The sequence below is a fragment of the Lissotriton vulgaris genome, chromosome 6, assembly GCF_964263255.1.
Source record: "Lissotriton vulgaris chromosome 6, aLisVul1.2, whole genome shotgun sequence".
NCBI lineage: Eukaryota > Metazoa > Chordata > Amphibia > Caudata > Salamandridae > Lissotriton > Lissotriton vulgaris.
Window position 1 is genome coordinate 1761458793 of NC_141694.1, and position 20884 is coordinate 1761479676.

At 51.5% G+C, this 20884-nt stretch overlaps 1 protein-coding gene across 11 annotated transcripts in view; it reads right to left on the bottom strand.

Moving 5' to 3' along the window:
* Positions 1 to 20884, bottom strand: part of HMBOX1 (homeobox containing 1) — a 490629-nt gene that overhangs the window by 311216 nt on the left and 158529 nt on the right. For all 11 annotated transcript variants that reach the window (XM_086928008.1, XM_086928002.1, XM_086928007.1 and 8 more), the window contains exon 3: positions 9237 to 9386. In XM_086928008.1, coding sequence (XP_086784134.1) covers positions 9237 to 9316 — 80 coding nt within the window. In that variant the 5' untranslated portion in view covers positions 9317 to 9386. The remainder of the gene's footprint in view (positions 1 to 9236; positions 9387 to 20884) is intronic.

Genomic DNA, 20884 nt, shown 5'->3' on the forward strand with positions numbered 1-20884 from the left:
TCCAGGGACATGCTGGATGCTAAGATTGGGGCCGTGGGTGCGGACGTGACACTGCTTCGCCAGGACCTATGCAACGCGGTGGAGCGGATCACGGAGACGGAGTCCAGGGTCTCAGTGGCTGAGACGGACATTGGGACACTGAAACAGAGAATGGCGGAGATGGAGCGCGTCCAGAAGACTCTCGCGTCCCGTGTGGAAGATGCTGAAGGGCGCGCACGCAGGAACAACCTCCGCTTTATAGGTTTTCCGGAGAAATGCGAGAAGGATGACATGGAGCAGTTTTTGTCACGGTGGCTGGAAGGCTGGCTCCCGCCGGGGGTCCTATCCTCTTGCTTTGTGATCGAGCGTGCGCACCGGGCCTTGACACAGAGGCCGCCGGAGGGTGAGCGTCCTCGACCTGTCATTGCTAGACTCTTGAATTACCATGACCGCGATGTCATACTGCGAGAAGCGAGGATTAAAGGCCCCATCTCCTATGAAAACCAAAAAATTATGATTTTTCCTGACTATACAAAGCTTGTGCAGCAGCAATGCCAATCCTTTGTAGCTGCCAAGGCCAAGCTGCGGGGCCTGAAACTCCAGTACTCTCTGTTGTACACTGCTCGCCTAAGGGTGGTGTACCAGTCCCGGACCCACTTCTTCGACTCTCCGGAGGAAGTCTTCAGGTGGACGGACGAAACGGTGAGGATCAGGCCGCATGCCCAACCGGGGCTGGACCCGGGCGGGTCGAGGGGATCATCGCAGGAGCGGACGGACCGCCCGGCCCGGAAGGGACGACATCGGAGGTCCCGATCACGCAAGAGGTCCGCCTCCGCCAGTGCGACGCAGACCAGTGGGACAATGGACTCTGAACACTCTGACACTGGCAGTTGAACCCTGGTAGGGTCTGGCCTTTTCCTGGTAATGTGCTGCTCTACTTTGCTGCGGATCACGTAGTGGGGCTGCTTATGTGGGGACGCCGCTGCTGCCAGACTGCCGGTTTTGAGACTAGTCTTGGTTATGTGTGGTATCACAGCTGGGGCTCGGGAGGCGACTTACCGGGGGCCTCCGACCCTCACGAGTTGTGGGAGTTGCCTAGGGGGGGGGGGTGTGATCATCAGGTTAAGGGGTGTTGGGATCCTTTGGTATGGTTGGCCCTGGGTCCTCGGTTCTGGGCCCGGGTCTGTCCATGCCGTGACAGATACTTCAGTGTTTCATGAGGTATAGGGGTGGGGGGAGTTGGGGTCCGGGGGAGGTGAGAGATGGTTTGCTGTTGGGGGGGTTTTGGGACGGGGGTTGGGGGGGTGGTAGTTGCTGCTTCGGGGTGTTGGGGTGGAGGGGGGGGTCGCACGTGCTAATTTCTGATGTACTGAGTGAGAGGTGGGGTGTGTGGGGGTGGCGCAGAGGGCCTGGTGGGTGGAATCGCCTTGACAATGGTTGAACAAACTGCTATGCTTCCCAATAAGTCCCTACGTGTTGTAACATGGAATGTAAGGGGTATGCTCGATAAAATCAAGCGTGGGGCAGTGTTGCGCTGGGGGAAGCGGGAGGCAGTTGACGTGCTTTTGCTTCAAGAAACTCACATGATGGGCTCCAAGGTCCTTAGCCTTCAGAGGTTTGGCTTCCAGCAGGTCTACCACGCCGGATTTACGAGAGGGTCTAGAGGGGTCGCTATTTTGGTCCATCGCAGGGTGGCCTATGTGCATGAGAAACAGTGGGCAGACCCGCAGGGTCGATTTGTCTTTATCAAGGGCATGATGGGTACTGAACCTGTGTTCTTTGGTAGTGTTTATGCCCCCCCCCCCCTCTGCAATGGGCCCTGTCGGAGAGGCTGTTTGCGGTATGGGACGAAATCCCGGAGTCACTGACGGTGGTTGGGGGGGACTGGAATGAGGTGATGGATGTGTATGTGGACCGCCAGAGGCGACAGGCGGTAGCTGTGGATCCTCCCCCCTCGGCCCCGCACACCAGGCTGCGTGCAACAGTGGAGAGCTTGGGCTGGGTGGATGTGTGGCGACATATGCATCCAGTGGCGCGCGAGTTCACGTATGTGTCTGCTGTACATGGCTCCTTTTCGAGGCTCGACTATGTCTTTATGCCTGGTGCTTGCTTGAGTCGTGTGCGGGAGGCTGCAATACTGCCGAGAGGATTGTCTGACCACTCCCCAGTTGTTGTTACGCTAGAGCTCCCCACGAAACGACAACCATTCCGTTGGAGGATGTCCTCATGGCATCTACAACAGCCTGAATATGTTCACCACTTGTGGGAGGCGATTGATCATTATTGGCGTGATAACCTTGTGGGTGATACTGACGCAGTGGTGGTTTGGGAGGCGATGAAGCCCACAATACGGGGGCGGACATTGCTTGGTGTACAGCCGCCCGCCGGAGGCACCGGGAAGCTATTGCGGCTGCAGCCGCTCAGGTTGAGGCCCTGGAACAGCGTGGCCGGGAGGGGGGCGACAAGACCGTAGTGCGCCAGCTCCTGCAGGCCCAGCAATCTTATGCTTCTATCTTACATGACGAGGCTCGCCACGCGCAGTAGGATCTACCAATGGGGCGACAAGTCCTGCACGATGCTCCATCGACTGTGTCAGTCTACTTTTCAGCCGCTTACGCTGCCGGGCCTCATTGCAGACGACGGCTCGGTCATGACGGACCCGACCCAACTGGCGACTAGCTTTGCCCGATATTTCGAGGAGCAGTATGCTTCTCGAGACTCCCTGGAAGCAGACGAGATTTCTAAATTCTTGGATGATCTGCCGCCGAAGGCCGTCTCTGACGAGGCCAGAATGGCGCTGGACGCTCCGCTCTCTGCTGAGGAACTCGGGGAGGCTCTGGGGCAGCTTAACACCGGAAAGGCGCCTGGACCGAGTGGCTACCCATGTGAGTTTTACAAGAAATTCCACCTCCAGTTGGGGTCTTAATACCAACGCGCACTTGAGGCGGCACGGGTTCGGGGTGAGCTGCCGCCGGATTGGCGTCACGCCGAAATTGTTGTGTTTCAGAAGCCGGGCAGGGCTCCCGACAGACATGACTTGTATCGTCCCATATCCCTATTGAATATAGAGGCCAAAATCCTGGCGAAAGCCCCTGCGAACCGCTTGCTTCCATATATCACGGACCTGGTCCACCCCGACCAGGCCGGATTCATGCCTCACAGGGCGACACGCCATAACATCCGGCAGGCGGCGGTGGACGCCATGGGGGCCCTAGACGAACAGGCGGCTCTACTGTTGGCGGACATGGACAGAGCCTTCGACTGTCAGTTGGGCGTACCTCTTTGCTCTCTTACCCAGTCTTAATATAGGCCCGGTGTTCCTGTCGTACCTTAAATTATTATATACCAACATCACGGCCTCGGTCCGGGTGGCTGGCGCCATATCTGGACAGTTTCGGATTGGTCGGGGAACCCGGCAGGGGTGCCCATTGTCCCCATACCTATTCGCCCTAGCTATGGAGCCCCTGGCATCATGGGTGCGCATGGACGCACAGATACGTGGGTTCGTGTGGAGTGGGGATCTGGCAGACAGAATCGCGTTATACGCTGACGACGTTCTGTTCTTCCTCACGGACCTGCAACGGTCTGGGCCCCGAGTCCTGGACGTCATGCGCGTCTTTGGAGAGGTCTCCGGCCTTCGGCTGAATCTCCACAAGTCGACTCTGTGGGTGCTGGGTGGCGGGGCTGTTATGGACCCCTGGGCAACGGGACTGCGGGTGGCAACGGACGGGCTGAAGTACCTTGGTGTTTTTCTCTCTGAATCACGGACCATTGCCTGGGACCACAACATCATGCCTGCATGGGAGCGGGTCCAGGCCGATATTAAAACGTGGTCCAGAATGCCCCTAACTATCTTTGGCAGACCTGCCATCTTCAAGATGGTTGCGCTCCCACGCCTGCTGTATCAACTACAAAATTACCCCTACCCTATTAGCCCGCAGTGGTTTCGGCAAATCAATTTGGTGCTGGGCCACTTTCTATGGGCTGGAGGTGCGGCCAGAGTGGCGCTACGGACGTGTTTCTTGTCCACCTATTGTGGTGGTCTGGCCACCTCCGATCTACTGTCTTATTATCAGGCTTCTCAGCTGCTCATTCTTAATGACTGGTGGTATGGCGATAGGGGGGACCCAGCCTATGCTTTGGAGCGCTCGCTCATGGGGGACAATACAATACATACCATTCTGTACTCGGCCCGTCTGCAGCGGACACTGCCGTCGGTCACGAGGGTGGTCTTTGCGGTGTGGAGGCAGGCCTTGCGCCGCATGGGCTGGTGGGGCAAATTGACAGCGGAAACGCCACTATGGCATAATGGCCTGCTCCCGGAGCTTTCGACTCGAGCCGGGTTTGAGGGATCGGAGGCCATTGGCATCTCACTGCTGGGCCAGGTAATGTCTGGCACTACACTTAAATTGTTTCAAGAGCTCCGTACGGAGTTCCACATGCCTCAATCCCAGTTTTTCCGCTATCTACAGTTGCGTCATGCACTTACCCCTAGCATTGCCAATCTGGAGTCTCTCCCCGAGTTCAGCCCGGTCGAAGCGAAGGTCTTTATGGGAGACCTGGAGGATAGAAAGGTCTCCCGTATCTACCAGACGCTAGTCACTCACTGCTCCTCTACTCTGCTCCCCCTCCGGGCGGCATGGGAGGTGGATGTGGGCCCTCTGGATGAAGATGATTGGAGGGAGGCCTTGGAATCCCCGCAAGGGGCCGCTATCGCTGTGCGACTTCGGCTTATCCAATTCAAGTACCTTCACAGGGCCTATTACACTCGGGAGCGGCTGTGGAAGGCAGGATTGATTGAGTCCTCGGAGTGTTTGCGCTGTGGGGTCACACCGGGTTCTCTGCTGCATACGGTGTGGTCATGTGCTCGATTGTCTGGCTTTTGGAGGGGTGTGTGGAGCTGCTTGTCTGAGGTCCTGGGTTGGGATCTCCCCCGCACTCACCGGCTGGGGTTGCTGCATGTTATGGAGGGTATTGGTGGGAACGTCTACAAGCGCCACTTACTGCTGCTAGGACTTGTTGTTGCAAAAAGAGATCTGGCCCAGGCATGGAAGGGAGAGGGGGCCCCCCTTTGTCTGCGTGGAAAGCAGGGCTGGACTACTACATGGGGCTCGAGAAACCGGTGTTTGAGGCAAGGGGTTGCCCTCGTAAGCACTTTAAAATCTGGAAGCGGTGGGCCGATTACAGGGGGCTGTCGTTGGATCCCCCAGTGGATCGTGAGGAAGACATATGACAGTGCTGAAGTTGTTGGCCCAGTTCTGTGGCATACCTGTCACGCCGCACCTAAACTCTACTCGCTGCTACTTGCACATATGCGTTGGGAGGGAGGGGGAAAGGGTGGGTGGCTCTGGAGGGTAGGGGGTTCTGGGAGTTGACGGGATAGGGTGGGATGCGGGGTTGTTTTTCTTGAGCCTTATTCCTTTTCTTGCCTGGACATTAATGAATGTGTAATACACTGTGTCATAACTGTTGGTGGTAATCTCCGGATTGTGGGGTGCCACAATTTCATTGCCTGATTTGCTCAATAAAATTGTTGTGAAAAAAAAATATTGAAATTGTAATATATATATATATTTTTAATTTATATATATATTTTATATAGCAGGCAATGATATCCTAAGGACGGAAATTCAAGTTACTGGTAAGTACGGTTAAAATTACTTTTCAGGAACAGTAGTGACCTGAAAGATGCAGCACTGAGGTCTCTCCTGATAACAGATGAGTAAATTAAAATTTGTGCTTTAGCTGATTTTAGAGGAAATTTTTAAAGTTCCAAAACTCCACACTTAAAAGAATTTCCAAGTGAAACCAGTCAATGTTAGCCTATGGAAGGAAGTTCAAGTTACTGTAACTACGATTAGAATTACTTTTCAGGATCAGTAGTGGGCTGAAAGATGCAGCACTGCCGACTCTCGTGATAACAGGCGAGTAAATCGGAATTTGTAGTTCGGCTGATTTTAGAGGAATATTTTGCTCAATAGTGAAGGAAGGGGGCTGGGCCCGAGGTGACATGTGTGCAAACACGCCCTGTGGAGCGTTTTAGGTTGGGGAATCAATTCCTCTTCAATCCTGAGGTCCCCTGTGAGCCAACTATCCCACCAGGTACCTCCCGTATGCGCCAGGGAGCTGTGTTGCAGAGAGGTGTTCAGAGGGCACGCCCCCTTTTTACAACCCTCTGCAACGCAGCTCCGTGGCGCTTACTGGAGGTACCTGTTGGACTAGTTGGACCCTAGGGGACCTCTGGATTGATTATTCCCCAACTCAAAACGCGCCACAGGGCATGTTTGCACACATATCACCTCAAGCCCCGCCCCCTACCTGCACCACTATGCAAACACGCCCCGTAGCGCGTTCTAAGTTGGGGGAGTAAGTCCCCTTGCATACTAGGGGTCCATGGGGGTCAACTAGCCCACCAGGAACCGCCAGTATGCGCCAGGGGGCTGCGTTGCAGAGAGGTGTAAAAAGAGGGTGACCTCATTACACCTCTCTGCAACGCAGCCCCCTGGTGCGTTTGCAGAGGGGGAACGAATTCCCCTTGCATACTGGGGGTCCCTGGGGGCCAACTAGCCCACCAGAAACCTCCAGTATGCGCCAGGGGGCTGCGTTGCAGAGAGGTGTTCTGAGGCCACGCCCCTTTTTACACCTCTCTGCAACGCAGCCCCCTGGCGCGTTTGCAGAGGGGGAACTAATTCCCCTTGCATACTGGGGGTCCCATCAGGCTAGTTGGCCCCCAGGGACCCCCAGTATGCAAGGGGAATTAGTTCCCCCTCTTCAAACACGGCAGGGGGCGCGTTTGCAGAGAGGTGCAGGGAGGGGGCGTGGCCTCCTCCCAATCCCGTTTTTTTTTTTTTACTTTTAAGAAGGGGGGCTACCCCCGTCTTTTTATTTTTATTTGGGCCCTGGGGACCCCATCTCCCAGGGCCTGCCCCCAATTTTTATTTAAAAAAAAAATTGTGAAGGGGCAGCGTGGCCCCCCCTATCAAGGCCATACTCTGCCCCATCCCCCGGGGCCGGCCTACATCTTTTTAAAAAAAAAATTTACATTATTTTATTTTTTGGGGAGGGGGGCCCGCGTGGACCCCTTCCCGGGCCACTTCTGGCCCCGGCGACCCCATCCTCCGGTCACTGCCAGCTCCCCGCATCCCGCGGGAGCCGGCATTGCTTTTCCGCCCTACCATAGCAAACAGCAGTAAATATTAGTGCCCCGGCGAGGTGGCGGTCCCCGGGGCGTGTGGGGGGTGGGGGGGGGGGGGGGGGCTCAAGCCCCCCCCACAGGTTTTTTTAAATGTATTTATTTAAAACGTAGCCCTGGGGGTGGCGGTCCCTGGGGCTGCGGGGGGTCTTAGAGACCCCCCATCATTCATATCGAAGCCCCGGGGGGTAGCGATGCCTGTGGCTGCGGGGGGACGTGCGCCCCAGGCTATTATAATTACTTTGCCACGGGGGTGGCCATCCTCGGGGCAGTGTCGGGGGTGGGATTGGGGCCCCCCCAAACTTTTTTTTATTATGCCCCCGGGATTTGGTCCCCCCGGGGGCTAATTTGAAAAAAAAGCAGATCGGGTTTTTTTTCTCTCCATGGGGTACATGTATCTACGGGACCCCCTGAGCAGGCCTAGGGGTCAGGGTTCTTCTACCCTGCCCCATTTTCGTGTTTCTTTTTTCTGTTTTCTTGTGCCTCGGTTCTACCGAGGCACAAGATGGCTGCCAACACTTCCTGGTTTGGAGTGTTGACAGCCAATTAGCATAATGCACGTGCTCGGGAAAGTACGCGTACTGTACGCGTACGGTACTTCGTCTATAGATACATCTATGATTTTACTTTTGAATTTCTAAGGAACTACTGAACGGATTTACACCATTTAACAAAAAGAGTAATCTGCGAACCGAACTCTACCTTTTTGCCCAATTTGGTGAAATTGCGTTCAGCAGTTCGGGCTGTAGCCTCACTTAAAGAACCCTGTGGAAAATTGCATGGGGGAAACACATTTTGGGACCCCCCTTTTTTCTCTGCCCCCGCTTCACGAATCACCCCCAAACTTTCAGGGAAGAAGACCATTTTCTTGGAGAATTTTGCGAAGATTCATCGACCGGCGCCAAAGTTATTCCAAATAGAATGTTACGGATTTCCTATGGAAACTAGGTCCTAACTATAACTACCTACTGGCAATCGCCAGTAGGTTATATATATATATATATATATATATATATATATATATATCATATTTTTAAGTGAATGCTATCTATACTAGTGTATTGTTATCACATCAGTAGATTACAAGGATTTGGGTTGACACTATATGATCTTCCAGTTTCTATGGGGAACATCACTTACAACGCATTTTTTTACAACGCACTACCATTACATCGCAACCATTACAACGCATACCATTACAACGCATTGCGCTGGGGGGCGCTCTAGGATAGGGAATATATTTAATTTACTATCCAACACCTTCCCTGCTATCCACGGGGACTGGAGTTGGAATAGTGAATTAAATAATTCACTATCCAGCGCCTAAAAGCATTATGCGTTGTAATGGACTGCGTGGTAAAAACCGCGTTGTAAAGGCATGCGATGTAAAAGCATGCGTTGTAGTGACACCAATCCAGTTTCTATACCTAATAATTTTAGAGAAATGTACATGTTGCAAACAGGTTTGTCATGCGTGGGTCCTGGTATATGCATTTGTGGGTAGTTTTGTTCTATGCTTTTGTAACCAACAAATTACTTTTCATATTTTTAGGAAACAGGTGACAACAGGGTTTCAATGTGCAGATTATGGTACAGTTTAAGAAGACCAATTATTTAATCTCAGCTGTTTTTTCTAACATCATGATCTGGAATTATGCATGATATGGTAACACGCTATTCTAATATTCATATACAAACATTAAGCCATTTCTACATATATAAAATCAAGGTTCGACTGATTAACAATTTATAAGTGGCCGTCTTTGAATGCATCCTCCTTTACTGGTTTTAGTTATGGTGAGCATTACATTTTAACATTTATTAAGTACAAATTACAGATGATTTCATAGAATGGAGAGCTGTGGCTCAACTCTCACTTGTCAATGGCAGTATGCATTGAATGCATAGCCTAGGGTGGGGATGGTGCATCCCATCATAATTCCATCACAAAAATCTCTGCTATGGTGTTTGTAAATTAAGACAGAAGAAGCAGAGCAAGCTGCAGCAAAAGTAAATTAAAACTCTACTGTTGAATCAACTACATCATAAATAACAATGATCTAACCTCAATGCACTGCTGTCTGCTGACCGTCGCATATCAATAGGTGGATGTGCTGTGCCGCTCCCAGCTTTGCACCATACCATGCAAAAGCCTGAACCAAAGTTGGTATTCTCAGGGTTGCAGTCTCCAGTCTTGAGTTGAACAAGGTCTTACCTAAGAAGAGAGCAGAAATAGAAAGTTTTAGGGTCACTCCAAAAAGACAACACTGTTTGGTAATTCTGCTGGAGGCTGCAGAAATGGAATCTCAAAAAGTGGTTGTGTGTAACATAGAGATGATTAGGTTAGGTAACAATTAGTCCCTCAGTAAGAGAGGAGGTGGAATACTGCGGTGGTACATCTGCCCAGAAATTGCCAATACTCGTGGATTGGAACTTCCTAAATACCTCTCGATTTTCGATTTCACATAAAAAACATGAGGGATGATTTTGGATCTCCTACTTTCCTCGAATATCGGGCATTTTTTCACATCCGCCAAGTGTTTCAAGGTGAAATTTCCAGGTGAAAAAAAAATGAGTCTTGGTTTTTCCAGTGGAACCTGTAATGCGACTGATATCTTCAGTTACCAGATTAATCTGTATTACTCCTCATATCTTAATGAGTGACTTAAAGTTAATATCAATTATTCGTCAAGCCTCCTTGCAACATGAAATTACAAGATTGTCAATTGTCAGGTGACTACAAGATAGTGATGGGCGGAGACTTTAACTGCCACTTCGAACCCTTAGAAGGGCGCCCTCACTGCTGAGGATGACTTTTGGGGTGTTCCACCATGCTCATCCCCCGCCCTAAATCCTGGTCCCCGCTCGCAGTGCAAATCATGTCCCTTACTTTAAACTTCGCTATAAGGGCCTGTAAAGGACGCACCCCGTCCGACAGCCCCTCATTGTGTACCTTCAACAGGAAGGACCATGAGTCGAGGCTGGATTATATTTTCATAGATGGAAACAGGGAGGGAGCACACTCCTGACCTCTTAACCGGGTCGCCCCTTCGCATTGTGGTCAATGCAGTTCATACACCTCAGGATAAAATTCGTGGGTATAACACCAAGTTGGTGCAAGCAGGTGCTAGTATCTGATGTCTCTAGACGCGAGACATGGCTCGCGTTTCTGGATAGTATCCGTCATCAGTAGAGATAAATCCGGGGTGGTTAAGAGGCTGCAAACAATCCAGGCTTCGTTGCCTCTCAGGCGCGGAGGTGCATCGCCTATAGCTCGTCAGCTAAGGAGGCTCGAGGGAGCCCCAGAAACAGGAAACAGGGAGGGAGCACACTCCTGACCTCTTAACCGGGTCGACCCATCGCATTGTGGTCAATGCAGTTCATACACCTTAGGATAAAATTCGTGGGTATAACACCAAGTTGGTGCAAGCAGGTGCTAGTATCTGATGTCTCTAGACGCGAGACATGGCTCGCGTTTCTGGATAGTATCCGTCATCAGTAGAGATAAATCCGGGGTGGTTAAGAGGCTGCAAACAATCTAGGCTTCGTTGCCTCTCGGGCGCGGAGGTGCATCGCATATAGCTCGTCAGCTAAGGAGGCTCGAGGGAGCCCCAGAAACAGGAAACAGGGAGGGAGCACACTCCTGACCTCTTAACCGGGTCGCCCCTTCGCATTGTGGTCAATGCAGTTCATACACCTCAGGATAAAATTCGTGGGTATAACACCAAGTTGGTGCAAGCAGGTGCTAGTATCTGATGTCTCTAGACGCGAGACATGGCTCGCGTTTCTGGATAGTATCCGTCATCAGTAGAGATAAATCCGGGGTGGTTAAGAGGCTGCAAACAATCCAGGGTTCGTTGCCTCTCGGGCGCGGAGCTGCATCGCCTATAGCTCGTCAGCTAAGGAGGCTCGAGGGACATCAGATACTAGCACCTGCTTGCACCAACTTGGTGTTATACCCACGAATTTTATCCTGAGGTGTATGAACTGCATTGACCACAATGCGAAGGGGCGACCCGGTTAAGAGGTCAGGAGTGTGCTCCCTTCCTGTTTCCTATATTTTCATAGATATTGGCATGTGGTCTAAAGTCCAGGACTTCAGGGTGGTAACTAGAACAGACAGTGACCACAACGCGCTCCTATTGGAGATGCAACATCCTGCACCTGTCGCCGGGACATCAGTCTCTAACCCTAGTGATGACCCAGGGAACCTGGTCCTCACCTCAAATAGACGCAGAGTAAAATGGGGGAACCTGTTAAATGCAGAAAGTAGCATAACGAATATGCTACTTACCAGTATGCATCTGTTCTTGGCATGTAGGGCTGCTGACATTCATATCTGTGCATAGATCGCCGCCTAGTGTTGGGTCCGGATGATTGCACATTGTTGTCCTGGAAGAGTCTTCGAAGTATCACGAGATAGGTGGCTCCTCCCCTGGACTACAGTGCGCATGGGCATCGACTCCATCCCTAGATTGTTTTTAGCCATTGCGGCCAGGATGGAGTGAAAACTCAGTGAACGATGACCATGCTATGAGTATATGTGAATACTGCAGCTGCTATAGGCGCCGGGGAGGAGGGCGGGCGATATGAATGTCAGCAGCCCTACATGCCAAGAACAGATGCATACTGGTAAGTAGCATATTCGGTTCGAGGCATGTGGGCTGCTGAATTCATATCTGTGCATAGAATACATAGCAGTCCCTCCATTAGCGGCGGCCGCCTGTGCCAGCTGCAGCAGTTTGGAAAAGTGTCTTGAGAACAGCCTGCCCTACAGCTGCCTGCTGTTTGGAGTGCACGTCAACACAGTAATGCTTAGTAAATGTGTGTGTGGTAGACCATGTGGCTGCTCTACATATGTCTTCCAAAGGAATGTTTCCAAGGAATGCCATAGAGGCCCCCAACTTTCTGGTGGAGTGGGCTCTTGGTGGAATGGTAAGAGTACGCTTAGCTTTGATATAGCATATTTGGATACATTTAACGATCCATCTAGCAATACCAGCCTTGGAAATAGGGATACCTTTGTGGTGTGGTGCAAAGGCGACAAAGAGTTGCTTAGTTTTCCTAAAATCCTTGGTCCTATCAATGTAATACATTAGGGCCCGTTTAACGTCAAGGGTATGGAGCATCCGCTCCGCCAATGACTCAGGATTTTGAAAGAAAACAGGTAATTCGATAGTTTGGTTGATGTGGAACTGAGACACAACCTTGGGCAGAAACTTAGGATTAGTGCGGAGCACTACCCTGTTGGAATGAATTTGGATAAAAGGCTCTTGGATTGTGAGGGCTTGTAATTCACTAACCCTCCGTAGTGATGTAATTGCTACGAGGAAATCCACTTTCCTTGTCAAGAACTGAATCTCGCAGGAATGCAGTGGTTCAAAGGGAGGACCCATCAGCCTGGTAAGAACCGCATTGAGGTTCCACTCAGGAGCTGGTGGAGTCCGTGGCGGAATGACTAGTTTGAGGCCTTCCAAAAAAGCTTTGATGGCAGGCACCTTGAAGAGTGAAAGGTGTTGTCTATTTTGGAGATACAGGGCCATTGCAGACAGATGAATGCGAATGGAAGTATAGGCCAGATTACACTTGTACAGATGGAACAGGTAACAGATGATGTTATGAATAGAAGCGTCCAGCGGGTTAATGTTGTGGTTCGCACAATAAATGACAAACCGCTTCCATTTTGCCGCATAGCAGGCTCTGGTAGTGGGCTTCCTCGCCTCCCGAATGATGTCCATGCAATTGGGAGGTAAGTTCAGGTAGCCAAACTCTAGGACTTCAGGAGCCAGATCGCTAGGTTGAGCTGTTGCGGATCTGGGTGCTGAATGTCGCCATGGCTCTGCGTCAGAAGGCTGGGTGTGAGATGTATGATTCAGAAAAGGGGGTGGTGATGAACAGAGTGTCTGAATTAAGCAGACCACTCTTACCCAGTCCAAAGATCAGGGCTTTATCCATCACCGTTTTTTAGCTCACTGCACCATCCCAGCTCAGAACTTGGCTAAATGCAAATTAGTCTGACCCTGGCCCAGTGCATCATGGGAACAGGGCAGACCAAACTACCAAGCCAATTCTTATACTGGGAAGGAAACAAGCTACCGGGGACCGGTTTCTGGCATTTCAGCCGTCTTCGGCCCGGCTTGCTTGAATCCTGATGGTGCAATGAGCTAGGGACTCACATCTGAGTATACCCTTCCACGCTTCCTTGGACTGGGTAAGAGTGGTCTGCTTAATTCAGACACTCTGTTCATCACCACCCCCATTTCTGAATCGTTTTTGGCCACTATAGGTGTGGCAGGGTATACTCAGACATGAGTCCCTTTCTCACTGCACCATCAGGATTCAAGCAAGCCGGGCCGAAGACGGCTGAAATGCCAGAAACCGGTCCCCGGTAGCTTGTCTCCTTTCTGGTGAAGAATTGGCTTGGTAGTTTAGTCTGCCCTGTTCCCATGATGCACTGGGCCAGGGACAGACTGATTTGCATATAGCCAGGTTCTGAACTGGGATGGTGCAGTGAGATAAATAACAGTGATGGATCAAGCCCTGATCCTTGGACTGGGTAAGAGTGGTCTGCTTAAATCAGACGCTTAATTCAGACACTCTGTTCATCACCACCCCCATTTCTGAATCGGGTGTGAGATGTAGCCTTTGATGCGGTACCACGGACAGTTCCAGAAACGTGGTGTACCATGGTTGACGAGCCCACGTTGGAGCAACTAGGATGAGAGTCATCAAGTGTTGCCTGAGTTTGCGTGCCACCAGCGGTATCAGAGGTGCTGGGGGAAAAGCATACGCAAATTTGCCTGACCAGTTCATCCATATCGCATTGCCCTGCGACAGTGGGTGTGGGAACCTGGCGGCGAAGCTTTGGCATTTTGCGTTCTCCTGCGTGGCGAACAGGTCTATCTCTGGATGACCCCACCTTTGGAAGTACGGTTGGAGTACTGATGGATGTATCTCCCACTCGTGCATTTGGTGGCTGTGCCTGTTGAGCAGGTCCGCCATCTGATTGTCCTTGCCCGGGAGATGCTCTGCCATGAGGAAGATGTTCCTCTGAATGGCCCACTTCCACATGCTCTGCGCCAGATGAGACAGCTGCGGAGAGTGTGTGCCTCCCTGCTTCTGAATGTAGTACATCGCCGTCATGTTGTCCGTCCGAATCAACACGACCTTGTTGCATAGATGTACTTTGAAAGCCTTTAGTGCCATGAAGATAGCCATCAGTTCTAGAACATTGATGTGCATCTTCCCCTGTTGCTGCGTCCATAGTCCCAGCACAGTGTATTGGAGTACATGCGCTCCCCATCCCTGGAGAGAAGCGTCCGTTGTCAGGATAATCTGTGGCACAGGCTCCTGAAACGGTCGGCCCTTGCAAAGGTTTCGTGGATTCCACCAATGCAGAGAGTTGTATGCCCGACCGCTCACCAACACTAGGTCTTTCAACTGGTTGTGAGCCTGAGTCCACTGACGTGCCAAGCACTCCTGAAGCGGACGCATATGTAGTCTCGCGTGCGGGACAATGGAGATGCAGGAGGCCATCATGCCTATCAACTGCATGAACACTCTTGCTGGAAGCGAGTGTTGAGGTCTGAATTTTTGGATCAGCGATTGAATGCTGCCGACTCTCACTGAATTCGGCTGTGCTGTGGCCGCCAGAGTGTCTATGGTCGCACCCAGATACTGCCGTATGTGGGCGGGCTGGAGATGGGATTTTGGGTAATTCAGTGAGAATCCCAGATCGTGCAGAAGGTGAATGGTGTGGGACACGTGGTCGGCGCACTGCTGGGCCGACTTCGCCTGAATGAGCCAGTCGTCCAGATAGGGGTAGACGTGGATGTTTTGACGTCTCAGATGCGCCGCCACCGTCGCCAGGCACTTCGTGAAAACGCTGGGTGCCGTGGTGACCCCAAAAGGCAAAACCTTGAATTGGTAGTGCTGGTTTTGGATGGTGAACCTGAGGTATTTTCTGTGTGAAGGATGTAGCGGAATGGGGAAGTACGCATCCTTCAGGTCTAGAGTTGCTAGGAAGTCCCCCTGTTGAAGCAGTGGGAGAACTTGCTGCAGTGTGAGCATGTGGAAATGCTCTGATAGGATGTAAAAGTTGAGGGGCCTGAGATCTAGGATGGGCCTGAGGGATCCGTCCTTCTTTGGAATCAGAAAGTACAGGGAGTAAACTCCCGCGCCTCTTTCCTGCAAGGGCACGAGCTCTATTGCCCCTTTTTGCAGCATGACTGTGACTTCCTGCTGCAATAAGTGCAAGTGCTCGCCGGACATAGGACGGTGCCTTGGGGGTATGTTGGGTGGAGTGGATGTGAGCTCCAGACAATAACCGAATTGGACAAGTTTTCTGACCCACCTGTCCGTGGTGATGGACTTCCACATGGGCAGGAACTGCTGGAGTCTCCCCCCGACCGGTGTTGTGTGGTCGGGGGGCAGTGACAATGCGTCACTGTTTGTTGGCGGTGGAGGACCTGGAGCTGTTGTTGCCACGTCCTCTGCCCTTGGCGTTGTTGCCGCGGTATCCACCTCGACCCTTGTTGGTATAAGTAGTCTGGGTGTTGCTTTTGTAGAACTGCGCTGACTGCGAAAGTTGCCCCCTTGAGGTGCCTCTAGCATTGGAGCGACGAAAGGACCCACTCCGAAACTGCTGGGACTGCAAGGCACCCATAGATTTTGCAGTGTTGGTGTCCTTTTTCATCTTCTCAAGGGTGGTGTCAACCTCAGGGCCAAACAGGTGATCCGGGTTGACTATTTGGTTCAAGATGGTGGTTTGAATGTCTGGCTTGAACCCAGATATCCTCAGCCATGCATGTCTACGAAGCATAACGCTAGTGTTAATTGCGCGTGCGGCGGTGTCAGCCACGTCCAGAGCGCACATTATGGAAGCGTTGGAGATTAGCTTCCCCTCCAGTATTAACATTTCAGCCGCTTCTTTATATTGATCGGGTAAATGTTGCAAAAGGGTCTCTAGAGTATCATAGTGTGCCCTGTCATAACGCGCCAGGAGCGCCTGCGTGTTGGAGATGCGCCATATGTTGGCTGCCTGCGCTGCCACCCTCTTCCCCGAAGCCTCAAAGACTTTTGATTCCTTGTCTGGGGGAGGAGCATCACCCGTAGTCTGCGAGTTGGCTCTTTTCCGGGCATTGGAGACAACCAGGGAGTCCAGAGGCAACTGTCCCTTAATATAAGTTGGATCTGTGGGCGCTGCTTTGTACTTTTTGTCGATTCTTGGGTTGATGACCCTCGCCCTGGTGGGTTCTTTGAAGACCTCAGCAGCGTGCTTTAAAACACCCTTCAGCATTGGCAAAGTTTTTACAGTCTTTTCAGAGACAGAAAAGGTGTCAAATAGGAAGTCGACGTCCACAGGGTCAGCATGCAGCTCGACGTTGTGATAGGCCGCTGCCCGCTCAATGAGGGCATTGAAAGCCGCAGAGTCCTCAGTGGGGGAAGTTTTGGCTGAGAAAAGCTGAGGGTCCTGTCCAGAATGCGGGACCCCAGGATCGCCACCAGCAGACCAGGGCTCATTCACATCCTCTGGGTCTGTGTAGACGGGATAGCTGTACTCATCTTCGTCGTCACCCTCACCAGCGTCGACATCGGAATGAGTGGGCGAGAGTTCGTGAGCCTGTGGTGAAATGGGCTCCACCAAGGCTGGAGTACCAGCAGAGTCCATCTTTCGTTTGAGTGGGATTTTGTATGACTCCAATTGGGGCTCAGGGGTGATTTTCCTCTTCAGGAGGGAAAGCCTGCCGGTTTCGGCGTAGATGAAATGCTCCTGACGCTCCTCCTCTGCAAGTTGTCGATGCCGTGGGCCGAGGACCACCAACGACTGTTTCGGCGTCGAAGACACCTTTTCGGGCACGCTGGCCCACGGTTTAGCAGTGAAAGCTTTCGGCGCCGTCTTAGGCGGCAAGGTGAAAAGGATTGGCGTGGGCGCCTTCGCCGGTTTCTCCAGAGGCTTGGCTGGCGCAGGGTCTTTCGGCTTGACTGCTGCGGCGCCGTCCCTAATGCGCTGTAGGGACTCCGTAAACTTTTTTGTGAACGCGGCGGATGGACGCGCCGGTTCGACAGAGTCCTTAGCGGTTGGTTTCGGAGCGGAGACCGACGATGTGCCCTTCGGAGTCGACACACTCAGCGCAGCTCCCTTGGTCTTGTCGTGTGGAAGCGAGGTAGAGAAGGACTTCGGGTCGTCTGGCCGCTTCTTCGGGTCGGTAAGAGACTTCTTGGGGTCGTCGACCGTTTTTTTGTGATCGAGTCGACCCTTGCTGGAGTCGACCGTCTTCGGCGCCGATGCGGATGCGTCCGACCCCTTAACCCTTGGCTTCGATGTAGTAGCCTTCGGGCCGGCCATTTTGACGTGGCTCTTCGGCTCGACGGCCATCTTTGATTTCTTCGGCGCCGAGGCCTCCGAAGTCGTCGATCCGACCAGTGCGATGCGCACTTTCGGTTTCGATATCTCTGGCGTCGAGACCGTAGGTTTCACTTTCGGTTTCTGTGTTACCGGGAGTGAATCGGTACCAATGTCCGTGGCCGGGCCAGTAGGCGGAGCCGAGGAACTCATAACAAGGTCTCGGGTAAGGCCCGAAGGCGATCCCTCGACCTGGGCCTTATTTATTTGGACGGGCCCAGAGTCAGTCTGAGGAAGCTCCTCGTCCGAGCTATCCTCCATGGTGGCAAGGGCCCCGTCGTCGTCCCCTACCTCCTCAACGACTTCACCGAAATCCTCGGTCTCTGCGTCGTAGTCGTCCTCGACCTCAGACGCGGGGATAGATTCCGTGATGTCCTGGATGTCTTCGTCCTCGACTTCCCCAGCATCGAAAATGTCCGTAGGCGGTGGTGCAGATTGCTGGGCCTCCAGGCGCGCAGCTCAACGGAGCTTGAGTGTTTTATTGGACCGGAACCTGGAACAGGCCATACACTTGGCCTCGTCGTGGTCTGGCGACAAGCACTTGTTGCACACCGGGTGGACGTCGATATGTGGGTACTTCGAGGCACACACCGGACATCGTTTGAATGGACTTCGTTCCATGATGGATGGTTGAAGAGTCTGGAGCGTCGACTAGGCCCTTCCGCGCCGAAAGCACGCGGAAGTACAATCTCGGCTCTATCCAGTGGCAGCAACACGTAGAAAAAAGACTCGAACCCCATCCTGGTACAACTCCTCTTGTAAGAAGATTAAGACCGAGCTTATTGCCACAATTAAAGCCGGTTTAAATAAGGTTAAGGTCGCTGGACTTAGGCGGGATTACAAGGCGGCCATGGCAACGGCAAGGTCGGAGTGGGATTGGAACCGATGGCACGACCTCTTTAATGCATTAGAAGTAAAGACTCTAGAAAATTCTGGTCCCTGGTAAATACTGATACAGGAGACGCCAAAGCGGCAGTGGAGCCCAATATTGCTTCCTCTGTTTGGGAGGCCCACTATGGCAAATTGTATCAAGATACCACCTCATTAGCCAACGATGTGGCCCCTGAGGCCCCACCGACCCCTGTAGCCGGCCTGGAATTTACCCTTGGCGAGGTGGTCAGTGCAATAGAGAGATTGGCGATGGGGAAGGCCCCGGGTCTAGACAGACTACCTGGTGATCTTTTTAGGCATCACCCCGAGATCTGGGGCCCGTACCTCCTCATTCTTTTCAATGCCATCATAGGAGGTATGGAGATCCCCTGTACTTGGCTGGGGGCGGAGATTGTGCCTATCTACAAGAAGGGTTCTCCTCTGCTCCCAGCCAACTACAGGCCGATCAGTCTTATAGATGTCCCCCAAAAGTTATTCTCTCGCCTTCTCCTGGATCACCTTTTAGATTGGATAGAGGCCAACGAAATTCTGAGTCCCCTCCAGGCTGGCTTCAGGAAAAACACGTCCACCATGGACCAGATTTTCCGCCTCGTCCTGCTGTACTGGAAAAAGGTGAGGATTGAAGGGGGGAGGCTGTACATAGTGTTCGTGGACCTGAGGTCAGCCTTCGACCTGGTCCCACGTAAGAAACTGTGGGAGGTCCTGAAGAAGCTGGGGGTACCCGCCCAACTATTACATGCCATAATTAGGCTCCACAACAGTAATTACGCGCAAGTTAGGTGCGGGAGGGATGGTGCCCTGTCATCAAGGTTCCCTGTTCTCAAGGGGGTGAGGCAGGGTTGCGTCTTGGCGCCGACCCTGTTTTGCCTCTTTGTTAACAGTGTCATATCCCATCTTGACAATGTTAGGGACAATGACGCCCCTTGCCTGGCAGGCAGGAGGGTGCTGGCTGTCATGTTTGCCGACGACACCCTCCTGCTTTCCAAATCCCCGATGGGGATTCAACGGAGTTTAGATGGATTTGGCCTTTTCTGTAGACAACATGGTCTAGAGATCAATACAGAAAAGACTAAATTCATGATATTCAATCCATTCCTTAAAACCAGACCTAACCCTACATTGGGTTTAGCCAGCCTTAAGAGGGTAACAACTTTTCTGTATTTGGGGTAACACTACATGAAAATTTATCTTGGGACCCCCAGATAGTAAGATCCCGGCTTAAGTTGTCCCAACTGTCGGGCGCAATTTTGAAGGTTGTAAACACCTCAACCTTTAAGCCCATTAGCCCGGCAGTAGAAATGTACAAAACCCGAGCTAAGGCGGTCGCAACCTATGGGAGTGAACTATGGGGGTATAAAGCAGGGCAAGAACTTGCAAGAGTGGAAAATAATTTCCTCGGACGCCTTTTGGCCCTCCCTCGAGGCACACCGCTGCTGCCCCTAAGATTAGACATGGGCCTCCCCTCTATTGCTGAGGAGTTCGAGTCAAAGCCATTGAGGTTCTGGCACAGGCTTTGGTCTACCAGTGAACTTGTTCACTACAGGTAAGACCTTATCTATGTCATGAACCTGAACCAACGAGATCGAATCCCCTGGCTTGCTTTTGTAAAAAAAGAACTGTACTCCATGAATTTGTCTGAGTTATGGGAGGATCCTGAACAAGGCTGCCGAAGGGTTTCCCGCAAAAGACTGGTACAAACCTATAAGGAAAAAAGATTAGCACTACTGGTGTCTGCACGAAACAGCGGCACTCTAACTGACCGTTTCCTGGAATCCAAAAATTCCTATGTATTTGAAAGTTTTATGGATTTTATCTTTCCCATTTTAGCGAGAAAATTGTTTATACAATGGAGGTTAGGCACTCTGCCCATTAAAACCTTCACTTGTAATTGGCTAAAGGGTAGTGACAAAACTTGTCCATGCTGTAACATTCATGAGGAAGATGAAATTCACCTCATGTTTTTCTGCCCTGCATATAATAGACCCAGAAAACACTGGCTGGTGCCGCTTTGTAGAAATTTGGGATTTAGGAGCCACCTGCATGCGTATAGAATACTGAAAACCAGTACTCTGCCTCATATTGTGTTTGCAGTTGCTAAATTCTTAATGGCCATGTGGCAGATAAGAAAAAAAATCATTTAACGTGCGGACAATGCTATGAACTGTTTTTAAACCCCTTTTTATGCCTGGATTATTATGGGAAGTAACTGCATGAACTGTATGAAATGTGTTTTTATAACAGTTAAGTCTTTTATTGTGTATTTGTATTGCATCTTTTATGGTCTAAATGACCGAAATAAAGAATTTTTGATTGGATTGGATATTACAAGAGCAAATGCTTGAAAAATACGTCCCAATGAGACATTATATCTATTGAAAATCAAGATCTGAACACATAAAAATAGTGGATTCCATTAC